The sequence below is a fragment of the Phoca vitulina genome, unplaced genomic scaffold, assembly GCF_004348235.1.
Source record: "Phoca vitulina isolate PV1807 unplaced genomic scaffold, GSC_HSeal_1.0 scaffold40, whole genome shotgun sequence".
Taxonomy (NCBI): domain Eukaryota; kingdom Metazoa; phylum Chordata; class Mammalia; order Carnivora; family Phocidae; genus Phoca; species Phoca vitulina.
The window spans coordinates 16,545,762-16,559,925 of NW_022589743.1; the positions used below are offsets into that span (position 1 = coordinate 16,545,762).

A 14,164-nucleotide genomic window follows, 5' to 3' on the forward strand; every position below is an offset into this window, starting at 1 on the left:
TAATACTTTGCGGGGTTGCTTTGAAAATTAAATGACAAGCTCTAGCACCTAGTAGCCTCTCAGTAAATTTAATCAATAATATTAATAATAATCACCATCGTACTTATGCATTTGCTTTCTATTCTCAGCAATAAAGTAGAAAAAAATCATAGTTCAGGATTTGAATCCTGGCTCTCAAAATTAGCTCGCGTTTCCTAACAATAATAATTAAAATACTTACCCTGAAGAATCATGTGTCACAATACGCTAAATGCGTTGTCTCTTAACTGTAGGGCAATCCTGAGATGTAGGTACTGTCATCACCCCCATTTTACAGATGAGGGAACTGAGGGCCAGAGAGGCTAAGTTACACACCCAAGGTGACACCATAAAAAAATGGAGGAGGCAGACTAAATGAAAATGTGGGCTTTTTTGATTAGAATCGAAACCCTCTGTTTCTCTATCTGCAATGAAAAAAGTAAGTCTCAACTGGAATAATGAATGTAGTGTCCTGGATGTGGGCACACAGGTGCCTACGGGGGGGTGTGCCACCTCTGAGTGGTGCTTACTGAAATCAAGGTAGCTTGCACTCTGACGTAAGGAGGTAGCTTCGTACCAGCAGGAGTGATCAGGGGAGTCCCGCTTGGCATGGCGGCCCTGAGCCCCCCTCCCGCTGTCTTGTTCTCAGTCTGACATGGTTCCCTCTGCCTCTTGGTCTAAGCAGCAGACCTGCCTGGACTGCAAGAAGAATTTCTGCATGACCTGTTCAAGCCAAGTGGGGAACGGCCCCCACCTCTGCCTCCTCTGCCAGCGGGTCCGAGCCACAGCCTTTCGGCGGGAGGAGCTCATGAAGATGAAGGTGAAGGACCTGAGGGACTATCTCAGCCTCCATGACATCTCTACCGAAGTGTGCCGAGAGAAAGAGGAGCTGGTGCTCTTGGTGCTTGACCAGCAGGAGGGCAGGACTCGCGCCCCCCCCTTGTCCCCGGACTTCCCCGAGCAGCAGGCCTTCCTGGCCCAGCCTCACGCCGGCACAGTACCTCCTACCTCGGCGAGCCTCCCCTCTTCGCCCACACAAGCCACGTCTGTGTCCCCGGCCCCGGCTCAGGAAAGCCAGCAGGTACGCGCCGGTTTACAGCCCCTGCCCGTGTCTGCCGCTTTGCGGGCTCAGTCTGCTCCCCTGCCTGCACGGCGGGGTGGGGGGGTGCGGTATGATCAGGGGAGGGCCTTCTGCCTACTGCGGCAGGGATGTTTTCTGGACCTCAGACTCCTGTTTGGGTTTTTTTCAGAGGTGATCATGCATGGTACCAGGTATTTTTGATGTTTTTAATACATACCTATCCCAGCTAGTCATTTTTGAAAAACTCGTTCCAGAAACATTTTGAGAAAACTCACTGTTAACTCTCTAAATTTCGTTCTGTTCAGACTGCCCTCCTGCTTACCTTTGTTAAGGTCTTCTTAGCGGGTAGGGAACCATCACAGGGCGCAGAGGGAAAGGCACATGTCGACGGAAGGGGGCCGGTCACGGCTTCTGTGGCCAGTCACTGCTTGGGCCAGGTCATGGTTGGCATGTTCTCGAACCGGAAGTTGCCTTGTCATCGTCCCGGGGGAGGGGCACTCAGAAATGGTCAGCGAAGAGCGGCCCGTTGGCTGGCCTGCGGACCGCGCAGGGGCCGTGCAGAATGGCGGGTGCCCTCAGAAGGCCCCCGCGGGAGCGGGGTAGACGGGCAAAGCAGCTGTTGGGCTCCAGTGAGCCCGGGAGACGTAACCAGTGCGTGAGGCTGATGGCATCCCATAGATAAGACTTCAGTGCCTCAGTGACCTTTTGGTGTATGTGGCTTGGGCCGTAGCCGGGGCATTCGGACCAATCTGTCGCTGACTCTTTGGTCACCTCGGGCAAACTTCGAGCCTTCAGCAGTGAAATGGGGCTAGTAATCCCAGGGCACTGTGGCTCCTGGCAGGCTGTTGGGAGGACCGGCTGGCGTGACAACAGCTCTGAAGAGCTGGGAGCTCCGTCCGGCTGGCGCAGCACCAGGGTTGTGTGCGGCGTGGCTGGCCGCCGCCTCCGGTGTGCGAGCACTGGGCCCCTGATTCAGCTCTGGCGGGCACCAGGGCATAAAGGCCGGGCCGCACTCCGCTCCCCTGGCGGCCCGAGGTGAGCTCTGCCTGGCGTCCGCCTCCCGCGCGGGCTCCTCCCTCGGCTCGGTGGAGCACTCCTCTCTGTCTTGGCGGGGGGGCCCAGGGCCTAACTGGAGGGAATTGTTTTTCCCTGAAGAACCTTCAGGTGGATTTTGCAATGAAAGCAGGGGGTTCTAAATTTCCTGTCGTTAACCAGAAATCCAGACTTCAGCTGCGGGTCCCACGCAGGCGCCAGATCTCATCGGGTCCTTTGTGTCAGCTCGCATCCCCTGTCCCGGTGAGATCTGCGTTTGTCAAGCCGGGAGAACAGACGTGGGGAAGTCAAGTGACTTGTGCAGGCTACCCGCACCTAGGATGCAGATCTGCCCGGGGCGCCTGCCCCCCAGAGTTCTTGCCCTTTACCTCTAGTGCCCTGGCAGTGGTTGCTGGGGAAAGAAGTGGGTGGAGGAAGCAAAATGGTGGACAGATACGATTTAAGAGATTTTAATTTAGCCAGTAGGCAAACTGAAGAGACAAGAGCATGCTTTGCAGTGGGACATCCAGTTTCTCTTCCTAGGAAAAAAAAAAAAAACATACAGAAGCCCTTCTTTAGGAACAGGTTAGGCTTGGAGAGACTTTGTAACTCCAAGGTAACACCAGGAGACTGGTGGGTGCCACGTTTCCATAAAGCCAAGGGGAGACGGTGTGGGATGCATCCCCGTACACGTATGCTGTATGCGTGCTCCTCTGACCACTTGGCATTTTGGATGATGGTGGTAATTTCTACTTTCATCTCCATTATAGTTATTTGCCTCTTAACCAACTCTGTGTTAGGCATTCTAATCTGGAATGAGTGGTTGGGGCCATGGGTGACTGGTTTCCTGGGACTGTTCCCTTTATTGGTGTTCCGAGAGTCTAGAGGAAAGGCCTGTGAGCTCAGACACGTCTTTGCTCTGGGCTCATACCAGGCCCTTTGCCTGGAGGGAGCAGTCGGTGAAGTGTCTGGTGAAGGGGTTTGTGGCTTAAAGGGTGATGGGACGAGGAGGCTCACAGTTTGAACTACTGTTTGGCAAAACCTTTTGAGAAGTTAGAATTCCAAACTCCTTAAGCATAGACGTCTGTCTTTATAGTTTTAGGCTAATAGATGCTTAGGTGCGTTAAAATAATTTTTGACCAGGCTTCAAGATAGTTCTTAGTACTAGTGAGCGCTGCTGGTTGGAGCCCATTTCTAGAATGGTGGAGCAGTGACTGGACAGAGTGGTGAGGGACTAAGAACTGTTTCCTCTGTGTCAGAGGAGGAAGCCAGGGAGATGTAGCGTGGAGGCAGGAAGACATGGTATGAACGATCTGTAAGAAAGCGGTGCTCATTGCTGCTCGGGACAGAGCCCAGAACGGTGGGTGGGAGTGAACGGGGAGGGCGGTGTGGGCTCAGTGTCCAGGAGAGAGCGGATGGCAGTTAGAGAGCAGTCCCGCAGTGGCGTGGACTTGTGCTCTTCCTCGCGTTCGGACTGTTTGAGCTGAGACCACACTGACGGTGAGTGGCCGCTCATGCCATGCTGGTGGGGAGCAGAATTAGCGACCTTCTCGTTTTGGAGTTGAAATCTGTTTGTGTCATGTCTCTGCCCGACAAAGTCGGTACTAGGGAGCAGGCTTCTGTAATGCTATTGTTCGAGACACCAGGTTCCTGGGGAGATGGGAACATGTTTGGATGTGGAATGAGCTGGGAAGAGGCCCGCATCTCTGTGCGTGTGATGGCACCTTTCTCTTCCCACAGGCCAATGGCCATGTGTCTCAGGACCAAGAGGAACCCGTCTACCTGGAGAGCACAGCCAGAGCACCTGCTGAGGATGAGACCCAGGTGGGGCCTCTGCTCCGGTCCGTGCCTTTGCGTTTGCTCTTTTCTCTGGTGGTGGTAGGCGGTGATTAGGACCCTCTCAGCAGACTCAGACGTGCAGAAGAATCCATGTGTGATGACAGTCCTACAGTTCTGTTGTCAGGGGTGGGCTTAGTGTTAGCCTTCCAGATTAGCCTTCGAAGCTGTCAGTTGTTAGGGGCAGAGTAGTGAGCTCCCAGTGGAGACCGGGGAGCCTCATGGCCCCTTCCTTTCTAGTCTCTTGATTTCCTGTAAGCTGCCGATGGGCGGGCTCCCGGTGCTGCTGTGCAAATCTTGTTCTTTTCGTCTGCTGCTAGCACACAGTAGCTATCGTCAGGGGAAGGAGGTCGGAAAATCAGGAGGAAGGATGAGCAGGGGTCAGGCCTCAGCCGTGGTAGGCCAGCCAGCGGGTACCGCCAGCGGGGCCGCGAAGCCGTGGTCGAGGTTGCGTACAGAGGCGTGCTCACCAGGGAAGTCTGCCCCTTCCACAAGGAAGCAGCGGGGAGAGCAGAGACTGGCACCAGGCTCGCTGGTTTCTTGTGCTAGTCTTTACAGGAACCCGGTGCGGTGGGACTGCTGGGTCTCCTGTATGGGGGGGCAGACAGGCCGAGGCCGGGGAGCAACTGGCTCCATAGTGTTTAGCATCAGTCCGTGGAGGAGTTAGAATCAGGGCCATGTGACTCACACCGGTGCCCCTTCTACTCGTCCCACTGATGGGTTGGTTGGGGGCTGTGGCCGTGCCCGAGCCCGGAACCACGGGTCAGGAAGAGACTGTGGCCTCTTTGGCCATGCAGAGCGCCATGCCGGCACTCTTCCTGCCTCCGCTCCCGCTCTTCCTGAGGTCAGTCCCCGCGGGCACGGCCTGGTGAGTGCTCCGGGGTCCTCGGAGAGAGAGCTTGGGAGGTGAGAGCTGAGCCCACCAATCCCGCCGTTGCCATTGCAGTCTGTCGACTCAGAGGACAGCTTCGTCCCGGGCCGGCGGGCCTCTCTGTCTGACCTGACCGACCTGGAGGACATTGAAGGTCTGACCGTGCGGCAGCTGAAAGAGATCCTGGCGCGCAACTTCGTCAACTACAAGGGCTGTTGCGAGAAGTGGGAGCTGATGGAGAGGGTGACGCGGCTGTACAAGGACCAGAAGGGGCTCCAGCACCTGGGTGAGGCGCTGTCTGGGGGGCGCTTGCTGTCACTCTGCAGCCTGACGGCATGGCCTGACTAGGTTTCCGTGTGCTTAGCCAAGCAAGGAGTCACCTTCCACCTTGGCACCGGCTAATAATAGCTGCCATTTGAAGTTGAGTGCCGGGACCGGGCTACGCTCCGTAAACATTTATTCCGTCCTCAGGGCTGCCTGTGAAATAGGCATTATTAGCACTACCCGCCCCCCGCTTTTTTTAAGATTTATTTGAGGGGAGAGAGAGAGCACGAGCATGAGTGTAGGGGGAGGGGCAGAGGGAGAGGATCTCAAGCGGACTCCGCTGAGTGTGGAGCCCAACTCGGGGCTCGATCCTGAGATCATGGCCTGAGCCGAAACCAAGAGTGAACGCTCAGCTGACTGAGCCACCCAGGCGCCCCTGGCATTACCGTTTTAGTGTAGAGCCTGGGTGTCACTGAAGATTTCCTGGACTGATCCCGTAGCCTTTCCCACCCCGTGTCACCCTGCCATCCCCACTAGTACCTCAGCAGTACTGCTCTCAACAGTTGGGAGACGGGGAAGTGAACCCATGGTACAAGGGAAATAGATCTGTGCTGCCTGGGCCTGGGCTTTCCCTAGGGTCCTTTCCCAAAGCATTCCACACAGTATCATTTTTAGGCGATGCCCAATAAGGTAAGTTGTCTAGGTTTGTGGTTAATTGAGTTTGGGGAAGAAAACTAGGTCTTCCTGGTAGATAGTACTAAGGCAGAGAAGTCCTGCAGAAGAGGGGTGTATTTGGCTGTTTTAAACTCATTTCCTAAAATTTTACCCAGAACCTTCCCCTCCCCGACCGATTTAGCTCCTGCAATCAGCATTTTGATTCCTTGCCTGTTAGTGGTTGAAGTCCGATTCCAGGCTCTCCTATCCCACTGGTTCATCCGAGCTGGGCATGTCTGACCAGTCCTCTAGTCAGACTCACTTCCCTTTGGGGCTGTCCCCAGAATCTCCATAGAGTTGTGAGGTCCTGGGGAACAGGACATGGCCCCACCGGGGCACTCCATCCAGACTCCTTGGCTGACTGGAACAGCCGGTTCTAACACGGGCTTCAGAAGCGATAGAAAAGGGTACCGTGCCTGTGCAGTGTCCTGCCTACTTGGCAGTGTTGTTCACGCGAGCCAGCGGAATCCCTTTCTCTAAGACCGGACCAGACACACCAGCCGGGGCTGTGCGCGAGCTCTCAGCATATGAGGGGAGGGCAGGCGTCCGGCCGGGCTCTAGGCCAGCCGGGTTCCCGGGCCAGGGGAGCAGTCCGAGTGCGGCAGTTAGACGGGCTGGTGGGAGACTTTCTTCACGCCGTCACATATGCAGACCTCTTCTTTCTCTTTCCTTTTCAGTGTGTGGTGCTGAAGACCAAAACGGTACGTAGTTGCTTCTGCTTGGGACCGTGCTTAGGCTCTGAGCTCTGCGGCCCTTCCCTTCCGCCAACCCTGCTTCTTCTTAGCAGTCTAAGAATTCTGAGCGTAGTGGCGTCCAGAGAGTGAGTTGGGGGAAATGCATGGGGAAGCAGGGCTTCTCAGCATCTTTAAAAATTCTCATTCTTGCCTCACCAGGAAGCGTGAAGAGTGGCAGCAGACCCAGGGACAGCTTGATTTGCATGTCTCGGGGCTGCCAGAGCTCAGGAGTGAGCATTTGTAAAATATTTAGCAAAGTGAGTGGTGGCATGTGTCACATCCGGTTCATTTTTCATACCCCTGCTGCTACGGCACTCCTTCCCCTACGGTTTTAACTCCGTTTTGGTCCGAATGGGGAGGGTCCCTGTGGACCTTCAGGGAGATCACTTGGGATGCTTGACAACTTCTGGTACCAACCAAAAATAAAGGGAGGTGACCTGAGCCTTGTTTGTACAGGGCTGGGCGGTGGCTAGAGCTGCTCTGGGGACAGAGCAGGAAAGGGGTCACCTGTGTGCTCTCTGGACACGAGGCGCATATACCACCTCAGCTGCCACACACCCATCAGTGCGTTCAAGACCACCACGGGGCCTTCGGGGACCCCAGGACGCACTGCGGGCATCTGGCTGGGTCTGGGCTTCATTCTAAAATACCTTCTGTCTTTTTGAAAGCTTCAAGGCTGTGTGGTTGTGAGCTCTTCCCCCAAGAGAGAATGTTCTCAGAGTAGTGTTGGGGGCCTGCAAACCATTTTAACACTTTCAGAAGACTCCAAATTTGTTATTTGGCAAAATGGCCTTTTGCTCAGAATGGGGCAGTCTTCCGGCTGATAAATTCTGAAGAGTTGATTTCTTAGCTCCCCAAAACCCTTGTGGGTTCTAGTTCCTCCCTCCCCAGTACCAAGATTGGGCTGTTCCACTTGCTGTCTTGCCGCCTTTTTTGTTTTGTTTTGTTTTAAAGATTTTATTTATTTGAGAGAGAGAATGAGAGAGCGAGAGAGCACATGAGGGGGGGAGGGTCAGAGGGAGAAGCAGACTCCCTGCTGAGCAGGGAGCCCGATGTGGGACTCGATCCCGGGACTCCAGGATCATGACCTGAGCTGAAGGCAGTCGCTCAACCAGCTGAGCCACCCAGGCGCCCTTGCCGCCTTTTTTTGATTCCCTGGGGGAATACTGGTAACTGAGTCGGTTGAGTCTGTTATTCCTCAGGAAATTAATACGATATTCTATAATTCACTCCAGTTCAGTTATATGTACAGTTCAGCCCTTTTCCAAACCCCTGTTAGGGCCAACAGCTGCTCCAGAGGGGTAAATCGGTTTCACTGCCTTTCACAGCTAGCCTCCCTAAGTGTTGACTTTTTGAATAGTCCAGGAAGCAGAAGAAAGTGCTGGGCAGCAGAGTACAGAGAATTCCCCTGTGGAGTGGGACAGGTGACTGGCATGAAGCCAGCTCCCTACTTATGGCTCCCTGGTTCAGGCTACAATTTAAAGATTTTATTATTTTTAGAGAACGAGAGAGCGAGTGTACAGGGTAGGGGGATGGGCAGAGGGGAAGGGAGAGGGAAAGAATCTCAAGCCGACTCTGCACTGAGCATGGAGCCCCACCTGGGGCTTCAGGCCACCATTTAAAACCTGCTGGGGATGGCTACATTGTTGGACGTGAAGGTTTTCTGTTTGCATTAAAATAGGATACTGGCCATGCCCTGTGCACCTCCCTGCTCACATAAGCCAGCCAGCTGTTACTGAGAACTCTGTGCACTGAGCAGTTAATACTGATTTGAGAGTCCCTGTCCTCAGGCCACTTGCCCAGAAGGCCTGCCTGCCTGGATTTGAATCCTGGCTCTGCTTAGCAGCTTTGTGCCCTTGGGCAAGCCACTTAACTCCTTGGCCTCAGTGGCCTCAAGTCTATAAAATGAGTAATGAGTACTTCAAGTTTTCACGAGGATTCAAAAAGAGTTAAAATATGCAAGACTCTTAGGACCCTGCCTGGCACAGCATTCTACAAATGTGAGCTGTTCGGACTCCCTTGGGAGATGTTCATTTATCAGACATTTTGAGAACACCTACCACATGATTGGCATTTTAGGGATTCAAAGAGGAAGATCTTGACCTCAGAGCATCCAACAAATACTAAGTATATAGTTGCAGAAATTGAGCGAACTGGTTGAATTAAGGAGCTCATAGGGTCGTGGGGGAGCTAAGTAGTTAGACATTTTAATGCCATGTGAGAAGCCGGGGTGGGGGTAGCACAGAAGAGGGAGCCGTGATCTCTGCTGGGCTCTTCCACCAGGAAGCCTCCTCAGAGGAAGCTCTGGGGAAGGTTGTGGGACGGCACAGGGGCCCCCCAGGATCCTTGGCTATATTCAGTTGGGGATAGGTTTACTGAGAAGCCTTGCGATCCTTCATGAGCCATTTACAGTTCCATTGGTATCACACTTTTTAGAACCAGTTTTTATCTTTTCAGCATGTTCTGCCTCAGGGGATAATGAGTCCCTAAGTGCCACTTACTCACCATATTACAGCCTCAACTGTCTGAAAATTCTTTGAAGCCTTGAGGACTCTGCCTTATTTAGCTGTCCTGTTCTGGGTTGTATTTGCTCTCCAAGTACTTTATTCTGCACCTCTACGGCCTGGCCGGTAGAGGTGTGGCTGAAACAGGCAGCGGGGGGCTGATACCTGGAGTTCTAGCTGAGGGCAGTGTGTGGATTTGGGGGTGTGTCCGCAGCATGCCCCTTCTCTCCGTCCTCCATCCCCCCGCCGCCCCCTGCACTTATGGTGTCCTCTCCCCTCCACCCCTTCTCTGCCCTGTTTGTCCAGGCGGAGCGGTGCCGCCCAGCGTGGAGGAGAACCTGTGCAGGATCTGCATGGACTCGCCCATTGACTGTGTCCTGCTGGAGTGTGGCCACATGGTCACCTGCACCAAGTGCGGCAAGCGCATGAACGAGTGTCCCATCTGCCGGCAGTACGTGATCCGAGCCGTGCATGTCTTCCGATCCTGAGGGCTGGTGCCAGCTTCTTCAGTGCCTTACAGGGACGGAGCTGGAAGGGTCTGGGCTCCAGATTAGCCAGCTTGCAGAGGGGCAGGCTAACAAGAGAATCTGCGAGCAAAGATGCGGTCACCTCTGGGCGTGCCTGTCCTGCCTCGGCGGTGCACCTCTCGGCCGGCGGAGCCCGAGGCTGGTGGGAACTGGTACAGATCGCGTGGGCAAGTTCCTGTTCCAGTGATCTTGGGGTAATGATGGTAATTGATGAAGAGAGGACTTTTCCAGAACTTGGACCAGATCTTCCTCCCTTGCTCTGTAAACTTAACAGTTCCCCCCTTCCTCCTGCACCCCGGCCATCCCCGAGCCGCCTGTCTGCGTTCCAACCGTCAGAAGTCCTGGTAGAAATGGTTCTCTTCCTCCCCAGCACATTTGGATTTATTTCTGGTCTCTCTGGCTTTCTGTGCTTTAACCAGCTTTGCTAGTCTCTTGCTGCATTGCCTAAAATTCATTTGTTTCTTCAGACCAAAAAGATGTTAGCTTACCAGACCAATAGTGATCCTCCTTAGGACTAAATTTGGACCAGTAAACTTTCTCTGGTGAGAAGTGAAACACAAATGCTATTGAAAAATTTCAAAGTCATTTACAGTTGCTTCCTTAAGTGCTGGGATTGGAAGCAGTGAGTCTCCTGATCGAACCCTGGGAGCCAGCAAAGCATCTGCAGGGAAGTTTGAGTCGTGTGTGTGAGATGGCCCGGGGATCATCTCTGCTGCTCTTAGGGCCTTGTGCGCCATCAATTTTAGTTTAGGGCCTGTGCACCATCCTTAATTTTAGTTTACGAGAAAAGGGAAAGTTTTGGGTGGAAGCAGTGGCTTCCTGCTTAACTTTGACTTCTCCAACACAAAGGAATTGCAAACCACTTTCCCCTGAGAATGAAGTCCCTCTCTTTCCCACGGAAGTTTTAAACAGGGTCTCACTGAAGGCATAAAGACTAAGGCAAGGAGCCCTGCTCTTCTCTAGCCACACTTCTCGTGAAGTTCCTGGAGACCAAAACTGAACAGCTAAGGGGTATCTGAAGGTCCTGAATGAGACTGGATTCAGCCCTGGGGTAGACAGCTGCAAGTCTTAATTCCCCAGGTTAGCGGGGACTCCCTGCTCCCATTTCATTTCTCAGCCTACTGACTTGAGCGCTGGTCTGGAAGAAGCATTCTCCAGGCCCTTTAGGAAAGACCGTACGATGAGTTAGAGGATATTCTCGAGCCTTCTTAGGGTGGTTCTACCACTGGAAGAGCCGAAGGGCTTAAGTTTGCTGGAGCTTAGCCAGGAACAGACACGTGCTATCAGAAAGAGCTGTGTGTGCTGCCGTTACCTGTGGGTGAGCTACGCAGCCCCTAAGCACCTGAGGGCCTTGGCACGCCACCCCGCCCACCATCCCCCCTGCTGTGCCGTCAAGTTCTCTCAGACTGGAACCAGTCAGGACTTTGGAAAACAGTAGGAAACCTCTAAGGGGACCTGCTTATTGGTACAGACATACTTTGGCTTTCCCCCATTATCAACCATTGTTCCCCTTCGGAGGAATGAAATTATTTCATAAAGTGGTTGTCAGTTGCACACTGGGCCACTTACCTTGACATTATACCAAGTCCTGGATGATTTGATTCTGGGACAGCCTTTGTAGGAATCGGGGGAATCAAGAGAGGTCTGCGAAGAGGACCTCTTTCACCTTTTTGCTGGACAGTACATACTACAGTTTACAGTGCCTACCAGCTTAGTGGAGGATTCAGCTACTTCTCGATTCCGCTGTGAAACAGGTCTACATATATATATGCAACTCAGTTACGGTCTAGTAATAACTTCAGGGCAGAAGCTGGCTCTCTCCCTACTTAAAGCTTTTCACTGCTGAGGCCTTACCTCTCCCTACCTCCCACATTCCCTCCTAGACAGAAGTTAAAAATAATATCCTGAAGGTTGTTTAGTAACCTCAGTTAAGAATTAGAACTGGTATCATTTGCTCAGTTTGGAGAAAACTTGCCTTTAAGTCTCTCGATCTCTTTTGGTGAAGGTTTCCATTCAGGAAAAAAGGTGTCTAACAATTTGTTGTTACTCATCATTATTACACCAAATAAAGGCTGGAATCCCATTTCAGTTACTATCTAACCTAGGTAGAGAACTTTTTATCTCTGAGTGCTCTCCCTTGCCCCTCATGGATCCTTGGTCTTAATTATCATGCAACATCTTAATTCTTCCAGTTACTCTGTAGCTTTGGCTGTGATCGTTCTGAGATTTCATCTGAGACTTGTTTTAAGACTTGGGAGAGCTGACCGGTTCATAATGCCTTGGAATAGCTGGATCCAAGCTAGTAACAATTAAGCTGTACAGGAATCCATGCACTATATTGTATAAATTTGTTGAAATCTTTGAGATGTGGCTTATATTAAGATTCTCTCAGACTTCCTTGGGTGTTAAACCCAAATGTGTATTTTTTTTGTTACAGAGCTCTGCTTTATAATTTTGTAATAAAATTTCACTACAGATGCCTGTCTCATCTGGTGGAGGACACCAGAGGTCTGACAGTTCAGACTGCCAAGAGAGTTGACAGACCACATGCTGGTCCCAGGCTCTCGAGAGACCGCATTAGTTGTGGAGGTGCTTGGGCCACGTGGCCATGTGGCCATTCGGCCATTCCTGTTCCAACAGATGAGGAAACCGAAGTTCGGTAGTGTTTTGACTTGCTCAAGATCTCACAACTAGTATGTGGGAGCTGCCATGGCATAGCCTAGAAGAGGATGGAACTGTGTAGCAAAAGGACCAGCCTTAGGACCAAGGAAGAAACACCAAGTGAGGTCAGCCGTTGACACTTATCGTGGAGAGATGGGCCTTAGAGATGTGGGTAGAGCGGAATCGGAGGCCAGCCAGCGTGCTCAGTTAAGGCTGCAGGTGACCCCGGGAGACAGCTGGTAGCTTTCGGATACAGCTCTACAGCTGGTGTGCGCACAGACCTGTGTGGGGAGAGCTTGAGGATGTGCAGATCTGCCTTGGGACTTGAAGGGAGAAGAGGAAGGAATCTTGCCCGGAGGCCGTGAAGGCTGGAGGCTGAGCTGCAGCACTCTGGCCTTCTTGTTCTGTGCGGCTGACCTGCTGGGCACCCAGGACGACCTACCGTCCACTGCCAACCAGCAGCGTGAACACAAAGGCTCAAAGGAGGGCAGGCCTCGAGCGCGGTGCTGGGGAGGTGTAAGATGCTGTCGCCCGGGGCGGGGGGTGTCCGTGGAAATAGAGGATTGTACAGACAGTATAATCTTGGCAGCAAAGAAAAACATGCCTGAGAAAAGACCGGAAGGAAAGAGACCGAACACCTCGGACAGGGAACTGGAGAGAACACCCAGCAAGGCCGCGTTACTCACTCCTGAGCTGCTCCTGCCGCTGGCGGGGCTGCGAGGCTGCACCCCGAGTGTAAGCCGCCGGTCAGGGCAGGGGGCTGGGTCTAGGGCAGCCGGGTCAGAGGGCAGTGACCGTGTCCTTTGGCAGAATCCCAAAGGGAATGAATGCTTTGTTCTGCTGCCCAGTCTGGCGGCTTGGCCTGAGGAGGCTTGAGAGGGGGATGGAAATTTATGTAGGTCAGCGCTCAAAGGAGGAGCGGCTTTTGTCTCCACAAAGGGCGGAATGAAGACGGTCCTACTCCGCGTACTCACGCTAGACTGAACGGGGCCTATTCAAAAACACCAACGTGCTTGGCCAGAGTCAGGGCAGTGCCAGCCTCCCCGCCCCTTCCTCCCCACATTTTAGCCGGCAGGTAGAGAGACCCAGGTCGGGTCAGAGCTGGCCTCCGGCGGAGTACTACCTCAGCCGAGCACACTGGAGGGCCGGGGGAGGCAGTGGTCCTCAGTCTTACAGGCCCAGACCCAAAATGTGTTCCAGAGGTTGAGTCTCATTACCTTAACTCACAGGGGATGGACAAACAAGCCTGGCAACCTGTTGACAGCAGGAAAAAAGAGAACGGACTCTCACGAGTCAGCAGAAATGAACTCCAGGGGGCCAGTCTGTAAGGAGGGGACCACCTGGGGGGCCTGCCCCAGCCTGGAGTGCGACAGCGAGGCCGGGGAGGGAGAGGCCCGGGCCCAGCTCGACACGACTGCGTGCCAGGCCTTGTGCCGGGCGCTTCACGTAAGGTAGCCCGAGTCCGTCTGCTCCTGGCAGCAGCCTGCGGATCCGGGGCGGACGGAGGCCCACGTGTTGAGTAACTCAGGTGTGAACCAGGCCCGGCCCCGCACTGGCCGTAGCCACACGTGACCGTGTCAAGGCCGAAGTAAAACCAAAACTTCAGTTCCTCAGTTGTTAGCTGCTGAGCACCTGACGTGTGGCCAAGCGTGTCTGGTTTCTTTCGGCCAGTGAAGATTTACAGGGTGTTGTCATTGCCACAAAAAGTCCTACTGAACAGCACTCCTCTCCACGAAACGGTTTCCCTTTTATTCCAATAAACCAGCCTCGGGTGGCACGGGAGCCTTTGTCCTCGAGTGGGTTTTTTAATCTTAAAGACCAGTCTCGTTTCCAGATTTGGGGGAGGCAGAGCCTCCTGGAGTCCTGTATCCCCCAGAGGAGTAGCTCCAATAACCTCCCTTTTCTTTATAAAGGACCCGTTT

At 53.4% G+C, this 14,164-nt stretch overlaps 1 protein-coding gene across 4 annotated transcripts in view; it reads left to right on the forward strand.

Annotated features, from left to right (window-relative positions):
• RFFL (ring finger and FYVE like domain containing E3 ubiquitin protein ligase) overlaps nucleotides 1–14,152 on the forward strand; it is a 67,220-nt gene extending 53,068 nt beyond the window's left edge. For 3 of the 4 annotated variants that reach the window (XM_032428487.1, XM_032428486.1, XM_032428485.1), the window contains 5 exons: nucleotides 704–1,099; nucleotides 3,872–3,955; nucleotides 4,914–5,124; nucleotides 6,494–6,517; nucleotides 9,361–14,152. In XM_032428487.1, the coding sequence (XP_032284378.1) occupies nucleotides 704–1,099; nucleotides 3,872–3,955; nucleotides 4,914–5,124; nucleotides 6,494–6,517; nucleotides 9,361–9,542 (897 nt within the window). In that variant the 3' untranslated portion in view covers nucleotides 9,543–14,152. The remainder of the gene's footprint in view (nucleotides 1–703; nucleotides 1,100–3,871; nucleotides 3,956–4,913; nucleotides 5,125–6,493; nucleotides 6,518–9,360) is intronic. The other variant, XM_032428488.1, reaches the window with a different exon arrangement.
• Nucleotides 14,153–14,164: the final 12 nt, after the last annotated feature.